General features: G+C 37.8%; 10 protein-coding genes across 10 annotated transcripts; 3 read left to right on the top strand and 7 right to left on the bottom strand.

Annotated features, from left to right (window-relative positions):
- Nucleotides 1-476: 476 nt before the first annotated feature.
- GCK72_020283 (uncharacterized protein) lies at nt 477-2,107 on the bottom strand (the record flags this gene model as incomplete). Its single annotated transcript, XM_053733490.1, has 7 exons — nt 477-610; nt 658-797; nt 843-1,014; nt 1,082-1,139; nt 1,183-1,422; nt 1,469-1,606; nt 1,994-2,107. 7 exons carry the CDS (start codon nt 2,105-2,107, stop codon nt 477-479), a joined length of 996 nt encoding a protein of 331 aa, XP_053582403.1.
- Nucleotides 2,108-2,661: 554 nt separating this feature from the next.
- Nucleotides 2,662-4,250, bottom strand: GCK72_020282 (uncharacterized protein; the record flags this gene model as incomplete). The annotated part of the gene is made up of 6 exons (XM_053733489.1): nt 2,662-2,801; nt 2,847-2,986; nt 3,278-3,440; nt 3,497-3,557; nt 3,607-4,029; nt 4,140-4,250. The coding sequence occupies 6 exons, from the start codon at nt 4,248-4,250 to the stop codon at nt 2,662-2,664; spliced, it is 1,038 nt and encodes a 345-aa protein (XP_053582402.1).
- Nucleotides 4,251-5,658: 1,408 nt separating this feature from the next.
- On the bottom strand, nt 5,659-7,371 carry GCK72_020281 (uncharacterized protein; the record flags this gene model as incomplete). The annotated part of the gene is made up of 6 exons (XM_003116305.2): nt 5,659-5,780; nt 5,827-5,966; nt 6,014-6,294; nt 6,358-6,597; nt 6,645-6,782; nt 7,261-7,371. The coding sequence occupies 6 exons, from the start codon at nt 7,369-7,371 to the stop codon at nt 5,659-5,661; spliced, it is 1,032 nt and encodes a 343-aa protein (XP_003116353.2).
- A 1,125-nt stretch (nt 7,372-8,496) lies between these two features.
- On the bottom strand, nt 8,497-8,849 carry GCK72_020280 (uncharacterized protein; the record flags this gene model as incomplete). The annotated part of the gene is made up of 2 exons (XM_003116668.2): nt 8,497-8,732; nt 8,777-8,849. The coding sequence occupies 2 exons, from the start codon at nt 8,847-8,849 to the stop codon at nt 8,497-8,499; spliced, it is 309 nt and encodes a 102-aa protein (XP_003116716.2).
- A 392-nt stretch (nt 8,850-9,241) lies between these two features.
- GCK72_020279 (uncharacterized protein) lies at nt 9,242-10,051 on the top strand (the record flags this gene model as incomplete). The annotated part of the gene is made up of 2 exons (XM_003116107.2): nt 9,242-9,257; nt 9,816-10,051. The coding sequence occupies 2 exons, from the start codon at nt 9,242-9,244 to the stop codon at nt 10,049-10,051; spliced, it is 252 nt and encodes an 83-aa protein (XP_003116155.2).
- Nucleotides 10,052-10,829: 778 nt separating this feature from the next.
- On the top strand, nt 10,830-11,926 carry GCK72_020278 (uncharacterized protein; the record flags this gene model as incomplete). Its single annotated transcript, XM_053733488.1, has 5 exons — nt 10,830-10,913; nt 11,077-11,161; nt 11,207-11,415; nt 11,465-11,736; nt 11,782-11,926. The coding sequence occupies 5 exons, from the start codon at nt 10,830-10,832 to the stop codon at nt 11,924-11,926; spliced, it is 795 nt and encodes a 264-aa protein (XP_053582401.1).
- A 50-nt stretch (nt 11,927-11,976) lies between these two features.
- Nucleotides 11,977-12,496, top strand: GCK72_020277 (uncharacterized protein; the record flags this gene model as incomplete). Its single annotated transcript, XM_003116304.2, has 2 exons — nt 11,977-12,314; nt 12,361-12,496. The coding sequence occupies 2 exons, from the start codon at nt 11,977-11,979 to the stop codon at nt 12,494-12,496; spliced, it is 474 nt and encodes a 157-aa protein (XP_003116352.2).
- Nucleotides 12,497-12,676: 180 nt separating this feature from the next.
- GCK72_020276 (uncharacterized protein) lies at nt 12,677-14,729 on the bottom strand (the record flags this gene model as incomplete). Its single annotated transcript, XM_003116189.2, has 3 exons — nt 12,677-12,927; nt 14,044-14,117; nt 14,638-14,729. 3 exons carry the CDS (start codon nt 14,727-14,729, stop codon nt 12,677-12,679), a joined length of 417 nt encoding a protein of 138 aa, XP_003116237.2.
- Nucleotides 14,730-15,378: 649 nt separating this feature from the next.
- Nucleotides 15,379-15,739, bottom strand: GCK72_020275 (uncharacterized protein; the record flags this gene model as incomplete). The annotated part of the gene is made up of 2 exons (XM_003116289.2): nt 15,379-15,614; nt 15,670-15,739. The coding sequence occupies 2 exons, from the start codon at nt 15,737-15,739 to the stop codon at nt 15,379-15,381; spliced, it is 306 nt and encodes a 101-aa protein (XP_003116337.2).
- Nucleotides 15,740-16,412: 673 nt separating this feature from the next.
- GCK72_020274 (uncharacterized protein) lies at nt 16,413-16,839 on the bottom strand (the record flags this gene model as incomplete). Its single annotated transcript, XM_053733487.1, has 2 exons — nt 16,413-16,492; nt 16,536-16,839. 2 exons carry the CDS (start codon nt 16,837-16,839, stop codon nt 16,413-16,415), a joined length of 384 nt encoding a protein of 127 aa, XP_053582400.1.
- Between the last annotated feature and the right edge of the window lie 645 nt (nt 16,840-17,484).

Genomic DNA, 17,484 nt, shown 5'->3' with positions numbered 1-17,484 from the left:
TCGGAATCAGCACAGAATTTGCTTTAAAATAGCATTTGTATCCGCTTGGTACTCCATCCTACATATTTCTAGACCATTCCCTAGTCAGATGTTGGCCATTGTTGGCAACCGTAGACAAAACATCCTAATTGCGCCCAGACTTTTCTAATTGTGAACATTTTCCAATGAACTATCAGATAATATTTAATTTATTTCGAATTATATACATCTCCAATGCACAAATAAAACATTAATCATTCAAAGAACATGATCAAACATAAAACATATTTTGGTGAAGTTAAACTTTGCTCCAAGAGCATGAGAGCTCGAAAAATATCCCATGATTTTTACGTTTTTCTCAAGAGTATAAAAATTTTCGAAAACTGAAAACAACTGGAGGGAAAGACTTTTCGTGTAGTCCTTTTATCTACTTATAACCAAACTAATGTTTCAGAACAAAAGTTACCCCAAATTCTAAATAAAATTATTCAATTTCATCAGACTGCTTGTGGGGTCTGAATTGCATTTGGAGGGTAATCCACAATCAATCCTTCTTGACAGAAAACGTAGTAGAGAACGATCCGAGACCCCGAAATCAACACATTCATGAAGTCGTAATACCAACTCCGCTCTGAAAACTTTCAGCATGGTTAATACTACATATAAAGCTAAATTTACCGTTCCTCAAAAACACGTTCTTTCCATAAATGTCGCTTCCCCGAACATGAATGAAAAAGTTGGAGACAACTCCACGGAGAAAGTATAGGAAGTAAACAATGAGCATACAGACAATTGATTTTCGGAGTCTACTGTTGGTCCTGAAAACATTTAATGTTTGAAAACTTATACATTTCAAGACTAACTTTATAAGCTTCGCATCATCTTCTACATTTTCCATTTGAATTCCATCTTCACTTTCTTCTTGTTCTTTAAAGAATATTACACCGACTATAACTAACAATGTGAACGGAAAAGTTAGGATATAAGTCATCGATAGTACAAAAAACACTATGCCATTTTGAAGGAAGTCTATGTCTGAAATGAAATTTTGATCTAAATTAAGCTAAATTGAAATCATGAAAAAAAAAAATCGAAATCTTACAACGACTCTCAGAGGGGAACACGACGACAGTGACGTCACAGAAACCGGTGTTAGTTATCTGAAAGCCTCCTGTTACAGCCTGTCAGAGTCATCCCGATTACCTCAAGATTCCAAGTTGACAGCACTGTTCCAACGATCGCATAGACAGCTGTCACCGCGGTCAGAGTGGATTTCTTTCTATTTACAGTAAGAAATGAGTATCGTTGACGAATTTTGGATGTACAAGTCCAGAGAAACTTCTCATGAATGATGTACATCATTAGAAGAGGAACAAAGATTCCCACAAACTTTTCCATTGGTTTTATGTAGTATTGAATGGAAAGGTGAACCTCGGCAAGGAACTGAAAATGTATAGAATTGGTGGTGAGTTATTGAAAGCAGACTCACATCACTTTCGAAGAACATGGCGACACTTTTGATTGGATAGTTGTAAAGATAGAGCAGACAGTAGAAGACGTCGGTGAATGCAAGAGCAAAAAGGAATACGGATCCATTGAGTTGCTTTTTGAATTGGGCGATTAGGTGCTGGAAGCGAGAGGGTTATGATTTGGAGACCAAATTCAAACGTTTTGGGAATTAGGTCATGCCTCGTGATAAAGGCTCCGGGACATTTTGAAACCAGACATTTTGAAACCGGTTAAACAAGAGTAAATTTTTTTATAAGTACATAAGTGGTGTCTTGGTTCTGTGGGCCCATGGTTCGACTCCAGGTACTGACATCTTTTTATTTTTTATTTTTGGCTTTTTGGTGCCAATCTGAAAACCAAAGTTCAACCCCCACTGGTGGCAAAACTGTTTTTTTTTGTTTTCAGCTTTTTAGTATATTTATGTCATTCTAAATAATTATTCTTATTCTGTGGAAAACTACTGTTCTGTACAACAATAACATATGTACGTTTATTTTTGACTTACACAATTCAAGACCACTCCCACCATCGCCACGATCCCATAAGTAACATTTGAGTAACTCGGTACATACTCCGGACATTTGTTTCTTATTTCCGTCCAGTTGTACTCCGCCGCCATTTCGTTTAAAAAACTTCTAAATCAATTTGAAATATTGTCTCTGAAAAAAGAAGAAATAAAACATAAGCACTCACTCGTAAAACACAAAAATGGATAAGAATGAAAAGGAAAGCTCAATTTTTGTGTCTGTCGAGGTGCCCGTCCAAAAAGACGAATAGAAATTCATCATGGAGAGGAGGGGGGTTCATTTCAAGGACTGACACCATGGTTCCGGCTTGCGAAACCTTCGAAAAAATTATTCAAGGAGGGATAGATTGCGTCATTAGTTGAGATACGAAATACATTTTTCGTAGTTTTCAGTGCTGAAGTAGACTTGCTCAAAGTTTTGCTCGTCGGTAGTTTTTCTCTTGAGCCCAAAAAAGGTCTGTGAGTCTGGAGAGTCAAGGAAGGCAATAAATCATTTTACGAAGGGTAGATTATGTGAAGTACAAAAAAAAGAGGAGCAGGGACTTTAGTAGTACTTTTATGATTTATTACTTTAAAACTTTAGCTGCGGTTTTTCTGCATGACAAAACTTCATTTTCAAGAGAAGAAAAATAATTCAGGACAGTTCATCATAGTTCCAAGAAGAAATCATTGCGTACTCCATTTGGCTGAAACTCCAAAACCATCCTTTTCCCACAGAACAAGTAGTAGAAAACCATCCGAGATCCAGAGAGAATCACATTCATGAAGTCGAGTGTCCAATTTCTCACTGGAATCATTTTCAGATTGTATAATTTATAATTCACTGTCTTACGAATTCTAGAGTGCATTGATTCTTTATGACGTTCTTCACTGGATGGATTAAAGACGAAATACCAGAACATGTCACGGGCAAAGAAGGTCATGGCAACAAATAGCATGCAGTGAATGGATCGTTTAGTGTACTCGACGGTTCTGTAATAACGTGATATATTGGAGTTTGGGAATAGCTAGTCTGAGATTTGGGTCAACGTGCAGAAATCAGGATGAATACTAGCATGTACATGACAAATCATCTCATAGTTTTTATGACGGTTTCCATGAATTCTTATACTGTAAAAACTTTAATTTCGGTGCAACCATCTCTATTAATGAGAAAATTCTTCACAATTTTTTAAAGAAGCCTTCTGGGGACCACTCTATTAGAGGGGCACTTCAAATAGGCGCCAAGGCAAGGCCCGAGCTGGAAATTTCTGTCTAACTTACAACTCAAAATATGCCGATAAAGAAATGTCTTCCTCAGCCATCGGATTCTCCCCTTCTCCAACTTTTGAAACTCTGCATAACGCGATACCTACGAAAGTGATTGTGAGAAGACTTGCAGAGGTGTAAATTGTTCGAAGGAAATTAGATTGCAGAAATTGCAGATCTGGAAAGAAAACTATGTTTGAGATTTTCGATTACAAGTGTCTTAAAAGATCTTACATGGATTCTCGAATTTGACCAAAGACAATTGAAGATCGCAGAATGGGCTTTCAGAAAATGACTGAATTAAAAAAATGTTTTCACATCATGGCGTTAGAAAAACAACTTACGCCTAATCTCCATGCAACAAACACTGCAGCAATTAGAGATAAGCATACAGTACCTACGGCAAGGTAGAATTTATAGTCGGCGGATGTGAATAATCTCCAAAATCGTCGAGTTCTTGGTCGACAGGTCCACAATAATTTTTCAATGACGATATACAAAATGAGTAGATTCATAGCGGTATCGTAGAAAGCATTGAAAACTTCTGCTTGGAAACTGAATGTGATACGCATTTCTCCGAGAATCTGAATCTGAGAATTGTAGTTCTCCCGGGATGAGAATAGTCCTACGTCACTTTGCAGGTACATGACGATACTTGGAAGAAAGTATTTCCAAATATAAATGAAACATATTCCGGTGTCACAAGCAGCCAGGTTAATGAGGAACACAGACCCCTTTAGTTGTTTGAAGAATCGACGTTGTAATTTCTGGAAGTTTCCTCAACTATGAAAAACTGAAAATGTCTCTAGGGAATGGGATCTCTGACAAATGCACTCCAAAATAGACGGAAATGAACCTCCGAACAAAAAGAACTTACAAAATTCATTACAAATCCGACGAGTGCAACAAGTGCTAATAGGAAATCCGAGGAGCTCAGAGTGAACTCCGGGCACGTATCACTTATTTCCGTCCAGTTAAAACTAGCCATCCTTTCTGAATAGAATGAGGTTAGTTGGCAGGAAATCAATTCCAAGAGGACGTGGCAAAAGAAATGGGGAACCCTCTCGAAAAAAGAGCAACAGAAAAAGAATAAAAAGGAGTATCTCATTTGGAGACGGAGAAACAGAAAAAAAGGGGGGAATGGAAGAAGGAAAAGAGAACAAAAACAAAAATGCACCTAAAGTGTGAGAGGGGAAAGAGAGAACACATAAGATAGCCAATTTGAGGGTGCACAATTCAGTTTTTATGGAGCGAGTCGAAATAATATTTTGACTTTGGCGAAAATTTTCAAATTAGAACATCACCAAGACTTCTTCGAAGTGATAACAAGCAGAAATAAAGAACAGTGGCCTATCAACATGTATATTTTTTGAAAAAATTGGTTCAGCAATGAGCGATTCATGTGCTCCGCCAATAAGAGGCAGCCCACAAGATTTCAGATCTTCATTAAAAGTTCATTTATTTCTTCTGACGCTACGTTTTCCCCAGTAGAGTTTTATTGGAAGTTTCTAGGGTATTTTGAAACCAAAAAGTTTGAAATTATGCTTTTCAGAAAGTACATTAAAGGCGTATTGTGGTCAGTTATGATATTTTCATACCACAATGTATGCATTTCGGCGAGTTCAATTTCAGATTTCAAGAAATTTCCAATTCGGTGCTCAGCCCACTGAAAGCGAACGCCTGAAAGTTTGGTCAGTGTAATGACCGAAATAAATTGCCGCGGTGGCCAAGAAATTCGACTTCAGCCGTGTTGATTATTTAAATTTTGACGGTATTTTCGGTAGTTTTTGTTGTATTTTTCAATAAATTCAATTGAATACGGCAAATATTGATAGAAAAACACTGAAAAGTATAAAAAATAACGCCAGAATACTGAAAAAACCAACATTACCGAATTTGAATTTCTAGAACTTTCTCACTGAAATTTTCAGCGGGTTGTGGACCGAATAAAAAAAATTCTTGAAGTATGAAAAGGAACTCGCCAAAACTCATACATTACGCTACGAAAATGTCATAATTGACCACAATACGCCTTTAATACCTACAGATCTCTGATTTACTATAGTACAAAAAACTGGTTTAAAATGTCTCCGTTTTGAAGTGACGCAGGCTCCTAGAGCTGGTTTCGAACTGTTTCAAAGAAATCACTTCAAAATTGTGGTGAATCATTTAGCACTATAAACTCAATCTTCTTTTTTCTATTTTGTTGTTTTTTCCCGTCGCTTCCTCCATCTCTTTTGCTACCAATTCTCCCTTTTTGTTCCTCAACCTCTGCTCCTCTCTAGCTTCCAAGTCCCACTCTGTTCCACAGAAATCTCCAAGAAAAACAGCAGAAAGCTAACAAACTATTTATTCCCAAATAAATATAATTTTGTCCCAATTATTCTGTTCATCTCTCAATGTCCTAATGCATGTGGAGCATACTCCACAACCAATCTGGCCCGGCAGAAAACGTAATAGATGATGAGCCGAGAGCCGGAGGAAACCACATTCATGAAGTCGTATGACCAGTTTCTTACTGTAAAAAAATACATGAAATCTCAGAAATATTTTATGAAACCTACAAATTCTGCTACTCAATGACCGAGTGGCAATGCTGCTAGTTTCAGGGTGAACAAAGATAAATCCACAGAAGCCACGGACCATGAAAGAGAAGTAAACGGCTAGCATACAGAGGATTGTTCTCTTGATTCTACCGGTGGTTCTGAGAATTCTTGTTTAATTTATCATTTTACGTCTTGGTAATATTACAATCTCGGTGGGCCCCCTGACAAGTTAGCCAGATCTATATCTTCCTGATTGTTTGGTTTCTCTCCGTCTCCAACACGAGGGATTCTGCACAATGTGATCATTGCAAAAACAAATGAGAGAACAGTTGCCACAGTAGAAATCGAATGAATGATATGGGTTTGGAATGTGCGGAATACTTGAATTTTGCTATTATTGAATGAAAAACACAAGTTAAACTTACTTGGTTGATCAGAAAGAGTCAGATGAAATGAGGCATCACAGAATGGAATTTTGGAAAGATTCTGAAAAATAGAAAAATATTAAAGTTTTAATTTCAGGAATTCAGAAAAACTTTCGCAACTAACCATCACATTCCAAGAAGTAAGGCATGTTGCAAACACCCCGTATAACGCAGTAATCACCATCAAGTAGAACTTATACTCTCCCATCGTGAACATTTTCCACATATAACGGGTTCTAGAGGTACACGTCCAAAGAAACTTCTCGAATATGATATAAAATATAAGGAGGTTCAATACAATATTGTAGAAATCTGTGATAGATTTAGTTTGTTGGAGGAACGACACACGGAGTCCCGCCAAAACCTGTAACAACATTTTTGGAAGAATGGGTTTTTATTAATCGTTCTTACATCACTCCGGTAATACATGACACAGCTGGTAAAGAAGTATGACCAGAGGTAGAGCAAGCAGTTGACAACATCGGCAGAAGCCAGGTTGCACAGGAATACAGATCCTTTAAGTTGTTGGTAGAAACGGCATTGGAGGATCTAGAATTTTTTTTCATGAAGAAATGTGGACAACTTGATACAACTAGCTATAAACATACGCTAATAATCGCTCTAAACGCTACAATTTCCGTTCTTTTGACTCAAAGGGAGCCAGAATTTTTCAGCGCGGGCGTGTCCTTTCGGACAAAATTTCTGTTCAACTCCTGGTTTCCTCGCATTTTCCAACAAATTTTCGCGTTTTTTTTCAATTTATATCGCAAAAAAAGAAACACTACAAAACGTTGTTTGAAAAGGGAGAAAACGAGGAATTGAACAGAAATCTTCTCCGAGAGGACTACACGACTACGCTGTAAAACTCTTCCACGAAGGCTTCTTTTGAGTCAAGAGAACGGGAATCGTAGAGTTTAGATACTCCTATGATGGAAGCTTCTTAGAATTGTCTGAAGTATCACAGTCCTCCTTTAAAAAATAGAGACTGTCGTATCCTCTTTCTACAGTACCCCAAAGCCCAACTCACACAACTCATAACCAATCCTGCGAATGCTATAACTGCAAGAATGACATCGGACTCATTTGGGTAAAACTCCGGACAGGTTTTTATGATTAGTGTCCAGTTGAAATGAGTCATGGTATCTGAAAAGAAGGCTCAGAATTAGTAAAAGTGGACCTCCACTATCGGGAAAGACGAGCCCAAGAAAACAAAAGAAACTCAAAGATCTGACAAGAGGAGAAGAAGATGGAGAACCCAATTTATTCTCTTTCCTTTTCTATCTTCTTCTTCGTTTTTTTTGGAACAACCAGTGAAGAAAGGCGGGAAAGAAGAAAGGGAAGAGAAGCTTACTAAAATGGAAGAAAACGTAGAGAGAAGGCGATGAAAAAAGGACAAAGTGAACATGAAAAGGAGGGCTCTACGGGAGGGAAAAAACACGAAGAAGCAGGAGAAGATGGACAATTTGTGGGCGTGTTAAAAGACGACGAAAAGATGGAAAGAGTGGATGAGAGCAAATGGTTCCGTTTTATGGATGGGTTGGTTGGAAGGAGAAGAGACTGGAAAATGAATGGATGAGATATTTAAAATTCAAATTTTAATTAGGTTTTGGCAGGATTTTGAAATTGGAATCATTTGTTATTCGGATGTAAACTGAGTCATACATGAAAATTGGAGAACGAATTGGAGGAAAAACATGAGGAAGGATGACACATTTTGAATCATGTGTGGTTCAAAAAGATGACATTGTATAAATTAAAAAATGGACGAACCTAGATTTCCCTGACTGCTCCAAAATTAGCATTTTTCTAAGGTAGACATATTTTTCTGTTGGTGATCCTTAAACTAAATACCGCCCAATTGTTGCAAACGTTGGGTGTGAAATATTGAAAATTTTTGGGATGATGTTACGGTATTAATGATTGTCCTACACTGTTAACTTTAGTAGGATGTGTAGATCAAACCTAGATCTTTATTTCTGTAGTTGACTTATTTTTTGTGAGAGACTCTGAGCAAACGAATCTCTCTTTCGAATTGCAAAATGGTGAGATTTTCCGCAGTTTTAAATCAACTGACAACAACTTCATAGGAATTCGCCTGACGAAAAAGTACTCAACTACATAAAGAAATATCTTTATTTGATCTACCTGTCTAAAGGATTCCCATTTTCAGTAGGTAGAAAAAAAAATTAAAGTAAAGTCTGTGTTTTAGTAGTTTTTGCTGTTTTCAAAAAAGTTTATTAAGGACAACAATTATCCAATCAATTTAGATAAGTCCGTACTTCTTGAGGCTCTCTGCATAAATCTTCTGGTCTTCTGGAGTCATTGACTTGACAAAGTTCTGCGATTCAACTGTATAATCGGCGATGAACTTGTCTGATGCTTCCTTATTAGCTTGAACAGCTGGGTATTGAACTACGAATTTTTGAGCCAAGGCATGCAATCCGTCGATTCCACTTTGAGACATACCAGCTGCTTTCAACTCAGCGTCGTATTCTTCTTCTGAAATAAAGAGATTGTGAGATGAAGAATGAGATGGTACTTACGAGTTGGGAGATTCATTGTGGCATGAGCCATAACGGCACAGAATGCGATGAAAAAAGAGAGTTGTTTGAACATGATTGGTATGAATCGAAAGTTGATGTTCTCTTCGGATCTCAATTCATTTTTATAGTTTTAAAAATTCAGATCAAAACATTTGTAATCCTTCGAGTAGAGAATCAGACAAAAATCATAGTTTCATGTTCATATCCGACATCAAAAAATCACCAAAAATTGGTTTAGTGTGTCATAATAAAATAGTGATCGAATAACAAGAGACACAGACAGAAATCGTAGTTTCTCTTTGTGTAGCCAGGTGTGTTTCCCAGGTGAGAAATAGGAGTTTGACCAACTAAAATACGAATTTTGTGCAGAGGAAGGGGTATATAAAAGAAGAGCATGTGTTGAGGGGATGTCTTATTCTTTTTGAGATATTACTGCTTGTCTCTTGAAAAAAAAAACGTGCTGAAATGTCTGCTCCTTCTGGTGAGTGAAGTATTTTGATATGGTTTTGAATAACATAAAACAAAAACTTTTACCCAAACTTCAAAATCCAGCTTCACTTTCGAAAACTTTCATTAGAAAATTCAAGTTACCAACTTTAAACTAGTATTTACCAGATTTGTCACGAGCTGGGTCGAAATCAAAAATATTCTCGGTTCTTTTTGAAATTTTTTTTCAAGTTTTTGAAAATTTTGTGTAGAGACCGCAAAATTTTTTAAACTCATTTTCCCATTATAATTTTTACCCTGACTTGTTCTTCAGGTTAATAGAAGTACGTTCCCAATTTTTTTTCTAAAAATATTCACACTCTCCGATATTTCAGGCCTTTTTGTGATCCATAGTTTCTACTGAATTTCTCTTGGGGAATTCTTTCGTTTTCATGACCACGCAAAAAATAATTTAAATTTTCACATAAATTGGTTCTAAAATTTTACGAAAATTTTCGAAAATTAAAAAAAAAAGAGTTCCCACTTTTGAATCCGGGCCGACCGCCCCGATTTTTGACACAAGTCTGGTATTTACAACCACCTTTTTGTCCAGAAGAAGAATCTCAAGCGGAGCTCCGATCCGCCGGAATGACCGAGGCAAGCATCGAAGGTCTCACTGCATTGACCAAACGGTTCCAAACTGGATTCCCAGCTGCCAAGGAGAGCGCCGAAGGTCCGGACAAATTCGTCGAGGAGTACACTGCCGATGCTCAAGCCTTCAGAACCTCCATGCCAGAGGGAGATCAAGCAATCTACAACGACTACTTGAAGAAGCACGGACTCGAATAATTTGATGTTTTTCTTTCATAGACTGCTCAAAAATATCGATCTCATTTTTGACACTGTTAAAATAAAAAGTGCATCTTCGTTTTCAAGTTTCATCATCGCATAATTATCATCACATTTGTCTTTAATGTTTAGTTTTTTGAACTGATAACACTACTTGTCTCCGCCATCTTTCTCGTGCAAGCTACTCCGGACAGATAAGACACAATCCAATTCATATCATTTCTGTTTCGGTGACCAAATAGTCGCCTCCGCTTCAAATGACACGAGTTTCGTTTACATCGAGGTCAGGGACTCTGGTATTCGATGAGAATGAAAATGAGAAACATGAGTGAGTTTAAGTAATATTTGAGATCTGTTTTCTAGGTATCTCTGAATCCAAGTTCCTATCAGTCCATTAGACTAATTTTTTTCCAGCGACAATGAGGCCAGGCTACCAATGCAGCCGTGCTCTATTGATAGAAATGGTACATTTTTTGCGTCACGATGAAACTTCGAATTTATATAGCCGGTATAGTATGCACATAAGTTCGAATATTTACCGTGGCACGAAAATGTACCATTCTTGTCAATAGAGCGCGACTGCAAAGACAGCCCTGGCCTCATCGTGTCCAGCTTAACAAGGCGAATAAGTCTGAAACCATTCGCTAAGCTTAATGAATTCACTTTTTCCATAGTACATTGCTGCGAGTACAGTATGATGTGTTGCTAAAAAAGTAAGAGAAATTTCAGATTCTCCGCCTCCGAAGTCCTAGACAAACGGGAAACCGACTGGAGATCTATGTGGATCTCCATATTCCTTCAACTTTTAGTCGGAGTTCAAGTCTCTGTCTACTACATGTCAATGTGGCCCTATCTACAAAAGGTACGTGTTAGATTTGACATACCTTGAAAAAAAAACTATCTTGAAAATTTCAGCTCGACAAAACCGCAGACGTCGACTTTCTGGGATGGATCGTAGCTTCCTGTAACATTGGGTCCACTATTGTGAGTAATTTTTCCAGTTATTTTCAACTTGAGTGCTTTAGTCTAACCCACTCTACGGGTACTGGAATCAACGTACAATGTCTGTGAAGACTCCTGTAATCATTGGGTTTCTCATAGCTGCAGTTGGTAAGTTTCCGTCTTTCCTTCTAATGTTGTACTCTGAAATTCCAGCTCAAACATGGTACGGACTCCTTTCCCTATTCCCACATGCCAAATGGTTCATGCTAGCTGCTCGAGTGATGACTGGCCTCGGAGTAGGAAATATTGCTGCATTGAGAATCTACGCAGCGACTGCATCTACACCTAAAGATAGAATGAAAGCAATATCTTATGGAACTGGAGGATTCGTTTTGGGTATCTCGTTTGGACCAGTGCTGTCGGTAAGTTGAAATCGATTACTAAGACAACATTCTGAAAATTTGTACTCAGGCCTTTTTCACACCATTAGGAGAAAATGGGTGGAAGCTCGGCGCAATCTACATCAATATGTTCACAGTAGTGTCTTTCTTGATGACTGTTGTCTGTTTGGCTGCATGTGTGATTGTTCAAATTTTCTTCAAGGAAAATTATGTGGGAATTATTGAAGAGAATGAGCCGGGGTCCGAATCGAATGTGGTGATCCCTAAGTATGATTTGATTGGAGCACTGATATGTATCTACTTGTTCATGATTGTCAATATCATTGCGACTAATATTGAAGTGTAGGTATTCCTAGGAAGCAAATACATTCAATTTCTAGTTTTCAGAATGTCTACACCCCTGACTACTGTTCTGTACGACTGGAAAGATAGTCAATCCATCCTTTACAACGGAATCGCTCTCTGTTGCTGCTGCATTGTCTCCGTCGCTCTCAACATCATCCTTGGATCAACTCGCCTCGGAAAACTGTGATGCTGACTTACCCCTGCTCAGTTCTTATACATTTCGACAAACGCATTCAAATGCTCATCGGACTCGGCTTCTTCCTCCTCTACCAGGTGTTCATGTACCCGTGGAACCTCTACTCGGGACCGTTGGACTATCTGCCTGATGGTGAAGACACCGACGTGGCAGGAGGTTGCTATCAAACTTATGAGTGGTGTAAATGGACAACGAGAGTTCCATTACCCATTTACTTGATTTGTTTTATTGTGTTCTTTGGAGTGGCTTTCCCATTTGTGGAATCGCCGTCCGCCGCACTTTATTCAGAGATTTTGGGACCAAGAAAACAGGGAAATATGCAAGGATTGTTCTCATTGGGAGGTAGTTTGGCACCTGTTATTGGCTCATTGAGCTCAACGTAAGCACTCATTTGTCTAAGTATCCGAATATTCTGATTTTTTCAGAGCCCTATTCCAAGCCACCGGATTCCGATATGTGATGGTTTATCAGGCAGGGATTCTGGTGATTGGAGCTGTGCTGGTGTTGGTTTTCTATAAAAGATTGGTGCCGTTGAGACTGAAGTCAATTAAGAAAACTTAATTAATTTTATAAGAATATTTTGATTGATCGGTTGTTTGACGAGCGTGTTCACTTTCGTGACTGTGCTTGCCAAGCTTATGATCTACATGATATCAAATAAACATTTATTCGTTTGTGGAAAACATTTTTCAAAACAAAAATAAAACTGTTTTGTTAAGAAACAATCGAAAAAAACATTAGTCAATATCCCGAATGATTTTCGTACTTATAAATATAGTTCTCGAAGATTCTTTTCTCTTTTGCAGGCATTGAACGCAAAAAGCCATCTCGAAGAAGAATGTACCGTTGGTATTCTTGCGAAACGTATCCTTTTCGAGTTTTTGCTTTAATTTCAGCACGTTTCGTCAGGTAATCTTCATAAATCTTGTTCAGCTTATTGATATTTGCCTCGCTCATTCCTGCTTCTTTGAGGTCAGCAAGCATTTTCTCAGCTGGAAATAAATCACAGTAAAACATGTAATAGAGGCTTTAAAATGGTATATCTTGGTTCCTAACAATTAAAATATAGCACAATATTTACAGAACATTTCTTCTGTTGGAAACTTTTTGTAGCTTTGAAGACAGTCGAGATAACCAAAATCTCGGCTGCACCTTTATTACAGGTTTCACGGTGACAATTGCCAAAACTTACAAGATGGAAATTTGAACTGAGCATTGATGGAATACACGAAAAAAATAAGAAGAAGGAAGAGTAAGAACTTCATTTTTGGGGAAATTTCTAGATTCGTACAAGTTTATACATGCTTTCTGTTAGCAATAAAACTCCGAAAACAGTTTTATTGCGGAGAACGTTTCATCTTTCTTGATATGTTTATCAAGCTCCTTTTGCAGCCATTTTTTAAATATTAAGATCGAAAAAAACAACGGTCAAGGTTGTGTTAATGGGAAGGGGGTTTCGCACGGATGCGAGTGTTGTTTGACAGAACGAAGTTCCGACAGACAACGTTTTTTGGTTCCACAAGGAAACCGGGGTTTCTTCTGCAAGCAGAAAAGACAGTGAGGAATTGATAACCCATCAACATCGGACCGATGCGAAATAGTGGGAAGTTGAGGGTGTTTATATACCGGAGGCTAGGAAAGCAGCGAACGTTTCGAAGGAAAATGGGAATTGTGGGGTATTTCACAATAGAGGAGAAAGTGGCTGGCATAGAAGTAAGAAAGAGAGAGCAATAGAAAGAGACCGAACGTTTACCATGCATCACCGGCTAGTCAAATACAATGAAACTTCAAATTTCAGTTTTCGTCTTCTTTATTATAATATACTTCTTATATTAAGATTCAATAGGGGAATTTTAAGATTCACCAGTTACTGGATACCCATTGGTCCAGTCTAACAAGGAAGTGAGAGACAAATTTAGGAGTACACCAATAACGCTAACAGATTATAAGTGTGTTTACTTTGAATGAATCTGTTACTTCTATAAATATCACATTTATTAATTGAGGAGAGTTCACTTGTGAGATTGACAATTGCTATGAATCACATAAGACACAACAAAGTTGAGCCCAGCATGTGAATAATGAGCAGCAACTGACACAGCACTGACAGCATGCGCAACACGCGATAAAAGATTCGCAACACCCATCGTTGTTTCGAGTTGGTTGAGGTTGTTGTTGGACTCTGAAAATGACAGTTTCACAGCTAGAACTTACAGTACCGTGCAGTAAGATATACAATCTGGTCTTTTTCACTTGAAAATGCCCAACTTTGAGAGGATGTTACGGTGTCATTGATTGTTCCACAAAGTAAATTATGTGTAAACCACACAGAACCAAAACAGAGCTCTTTTTTTGTAGTTGACAACTTTTTGTACGAGCACTCCCTAGAGAGTTATGGTCATTTTAAGAGGACAGCTCAAAAATCACTCTATTTTGCACTGAAATGAAACGAGAAGGAATTACTTTGCCGATATGTAACTTGCTAGTGAATGCTCGTACAAAAAAGTTGTCAACTACAAAAATTAAGCTCTACCTTTGTTCTGTATGGTTTATACATAATTTATTTTATGGGTCAACCAGTGATACCGTAACAGCCACTTAAAGTTTGATTTTTTCAACTAAAAAAATTTTTCAACTAAAAAATGCCGAGTTGTATATCTCACTGCACAGTACTGTACAAGAAAATCCTTTGTTTTACTTACACATAAATTGGCTGTCCAGGTTGACCGTATGGTTGTGCTTGAGGTTGGACAGTGAATACATTCGGTGGATATCCATTCGATGGGGTCGCCATTTCAAAAAATGTCAGGGTGTGTTGGATATAATATGTGCCAGCTTTTATAAGAAAGATTCTCTCCGAAAGATCAAGGAAACAACACAAAATACGAAGTCTCAGTGGTGAGGACGTAAAAAAGGGATGAGAAAACGAATGAGGTCCCGGGCACATTGTCAAGGGCAACGTGGTTTGTGAAACTACGAAAAGTTGTGAGAAGAGAGGGATGGACCATTGAAGACAACAAAATACGAAACGATGATTTTGAAGCTATTTTATGAGTTTGAGCTCGGGACACTTTGCAACTTGTCATTTTGCAGGAACTGATATTCCTGGCCTTTCATTTGTACTCTAAAATGACCCTCTATTCACCGTCACGTCATTCTTTGACTGATTTCTGTCTTGTCTCTAGATTTTCAAAACATGTTTTTCACGAAAAACGGTATTCACCCTGGGATTATACAGTGGTGTCTAGACAAGAACCACTGTAAATTGTGACTCTTGAGAAAGACGAAGTAATAACACATAATTTATTGAAATTCGAAAACAACATGAGCAGAAGAAGGAGAAAGACACAAAATAGAGGAATTAGGAGACTTGAGATCTGGTATCTTGGAACAGTAGTGAAGCACACCCGAGTAGAATCCAGATATTTCAGATATTCACTTCATTATGAAAGACCGTGTCTCTTCACATAATCCCTGTACACCATTTGATCTTCCTTCGACATTGAGCTCACCACATTCTGAGCAATCACTGTGAAATCCGCCATGAATTTATCAGTGGTTTCTTTGCTCCTCGAATGTTTTGGGTACTCCACCTTGAACTTGTTCACCAAATCCCACAGAGCTTGGACTCCGTTGTCAGACATTCCGGATGATTGCATTTCTATGAAGCGATCTTTGACTGAAAATATTTAATATTGATAATAAAAGAAATATAAGGAAAGAAAGTAACTTACCAGTGATGGGTGCAGCCACAGCTAGGAAAGCTATGCAAGCGGAAAGAAGCAAAAATTGCTTGAAAATCATGTTGAAACTTGTCGAAATATGTTCAAAATCTGTCGCTGATGAAATTTATACCTCACACAAACCTCGAAAAGGCGTAGTTGGAATGAAGGGGATTAGCGGTGATGACAAACGGATAAATAAATTCGTCATTCTTTCACAACAAGTAGATGACAGTTCGCAGAGGAATTGTGAGTACGAGGAGGAGATTATTGGATTATGTTCGTTTGCAGGCTACCATGTTCTTGTGTTTGAGACTAACGGGTGGTTTTGTGTCGAATATGTGATTGGCTCTATGGACTTGGGGACGATTTTCAGTGTGACTATTTTGTGATTATCTTTATCGTCCGGCGAATTTCGAAACCAGAAATACTACTGTCAGTTCAAAGCTATATATCTCGGTTCCCAGAAAAGATAACAAAAAGTGTTCAACTTTCAAAATATCAATTTATGTTTATAAAATATTTTATCCGTTGAAAAAACAGTCATGGCATTGAAGCCGACATGGATATGATGCTCCAAACTCTGTGCGTCTCTATTACATGGTTTACGGTGAACCCGGACCGATAAAATTCCCAAGAACCCGTGAATCCAAACAACGTTTTATTTCCATTTCATGGTGTCTTACAAAGTTAAAAAAACTGAATTATCTACACATTTTTATTCCAAAGAGCACTGTAATTATCGAATTCAAAAGTTAAAACAACTGGTCTCCCATCTTCTCCAACACTGAATGTTCCAAAGTAATCAGCAAAAAGATATCATTCAAGTAGATTGCTGAAATAACAAATTACTTACTTTTTTAAAACCATTTACGAACCGAGAGAATTGAAGAGAAAACAGACTTGTAGCATTATGAATTCTGCGAGATAGTACTCTCTATTGACTTCCTCTGTTGCTGCTTCCATTGTATCACTGATAAATTCAGTGTGAGTTTTGTTTATCATACTATCACTCTGTGCCATTCGAAAGTCAAACTCAAACTTGACTAAAAGTGCATATCCGGTATAAACCAATGGGAATAATATGAAAGACAAAATGTTAATCTTCTTCACGACACCTAACCCTTCTTTCCAGAAACGCAGAAGTTTGATACTCTTTGTTGTGTCCTTGGGATCCGGCATACTGTAGCCGGGTTGTAGTCCAAAGAACAATGGGATGAATAGATAGAGGGTTTATTCAAGGGAGATAAACTATAACAGAATAGAAGTCACTGATAAGTTGGGGAAGAAGGAAAGAACTAGAATGAGGTATGTCAGTCCCTTATATGGGGAACTCTGACCAAACTACAAACAATGTGAAAGAGAGACGCGCATACAGACCAACGTGCGCGCTCTTACTTGGGATAGATCAAACCTAAATACTTATGCATGCGAGCCTAGAATGTAACACCTCCCTTTTTAAGATGAATACAATATAAAACAAATGGAAGAACCTAGAAATAGCTTACCGTAAATACTGTATTATAACGGCACCTGTAATAGAACGGCACCTGTATTATAACGGCACCCCATCAATACTCAGAATTCATGAATATGAATATTCCGGTGTTATTTATTGTTTCTGATTAGAAGCAGCGTGATTGATAACGTCTTGATCAACGAAAAGAATGCCCAAAAAAGGTTTTTCGTTTAAGTTTAATGAGTTTTTAAAACCTCAAAATTTCTCTGGGAGGCAGTTGAAAAATATAACGGCATGCCGTTATAATACAGTATTTACGGTAACTACTGGGAAAGAGAGATCCTAACTAACGGTAAGATTTCAAAGAT

Source organism: Caenorhabditis remanei, chromosome V, assembly GCF_010183535.1.
Source record: "Caenorhabditis remanei strain PX506 chromosome V, whole genome shotgun sequence".
NCBI classification, from domain to species: domain Eukaryota; kingdom Metazoa; phylum Nematoda; class Chromadorea; order Rhabditida; family Rhabditidae; genus Caenorhabditis; species Caenorhabditis remanei.
The sequence above is the reverse complement of the archived record's forward strand: the minus strand, read 5'-3'. Positions and strand labels throughout refer to the sequence as shown.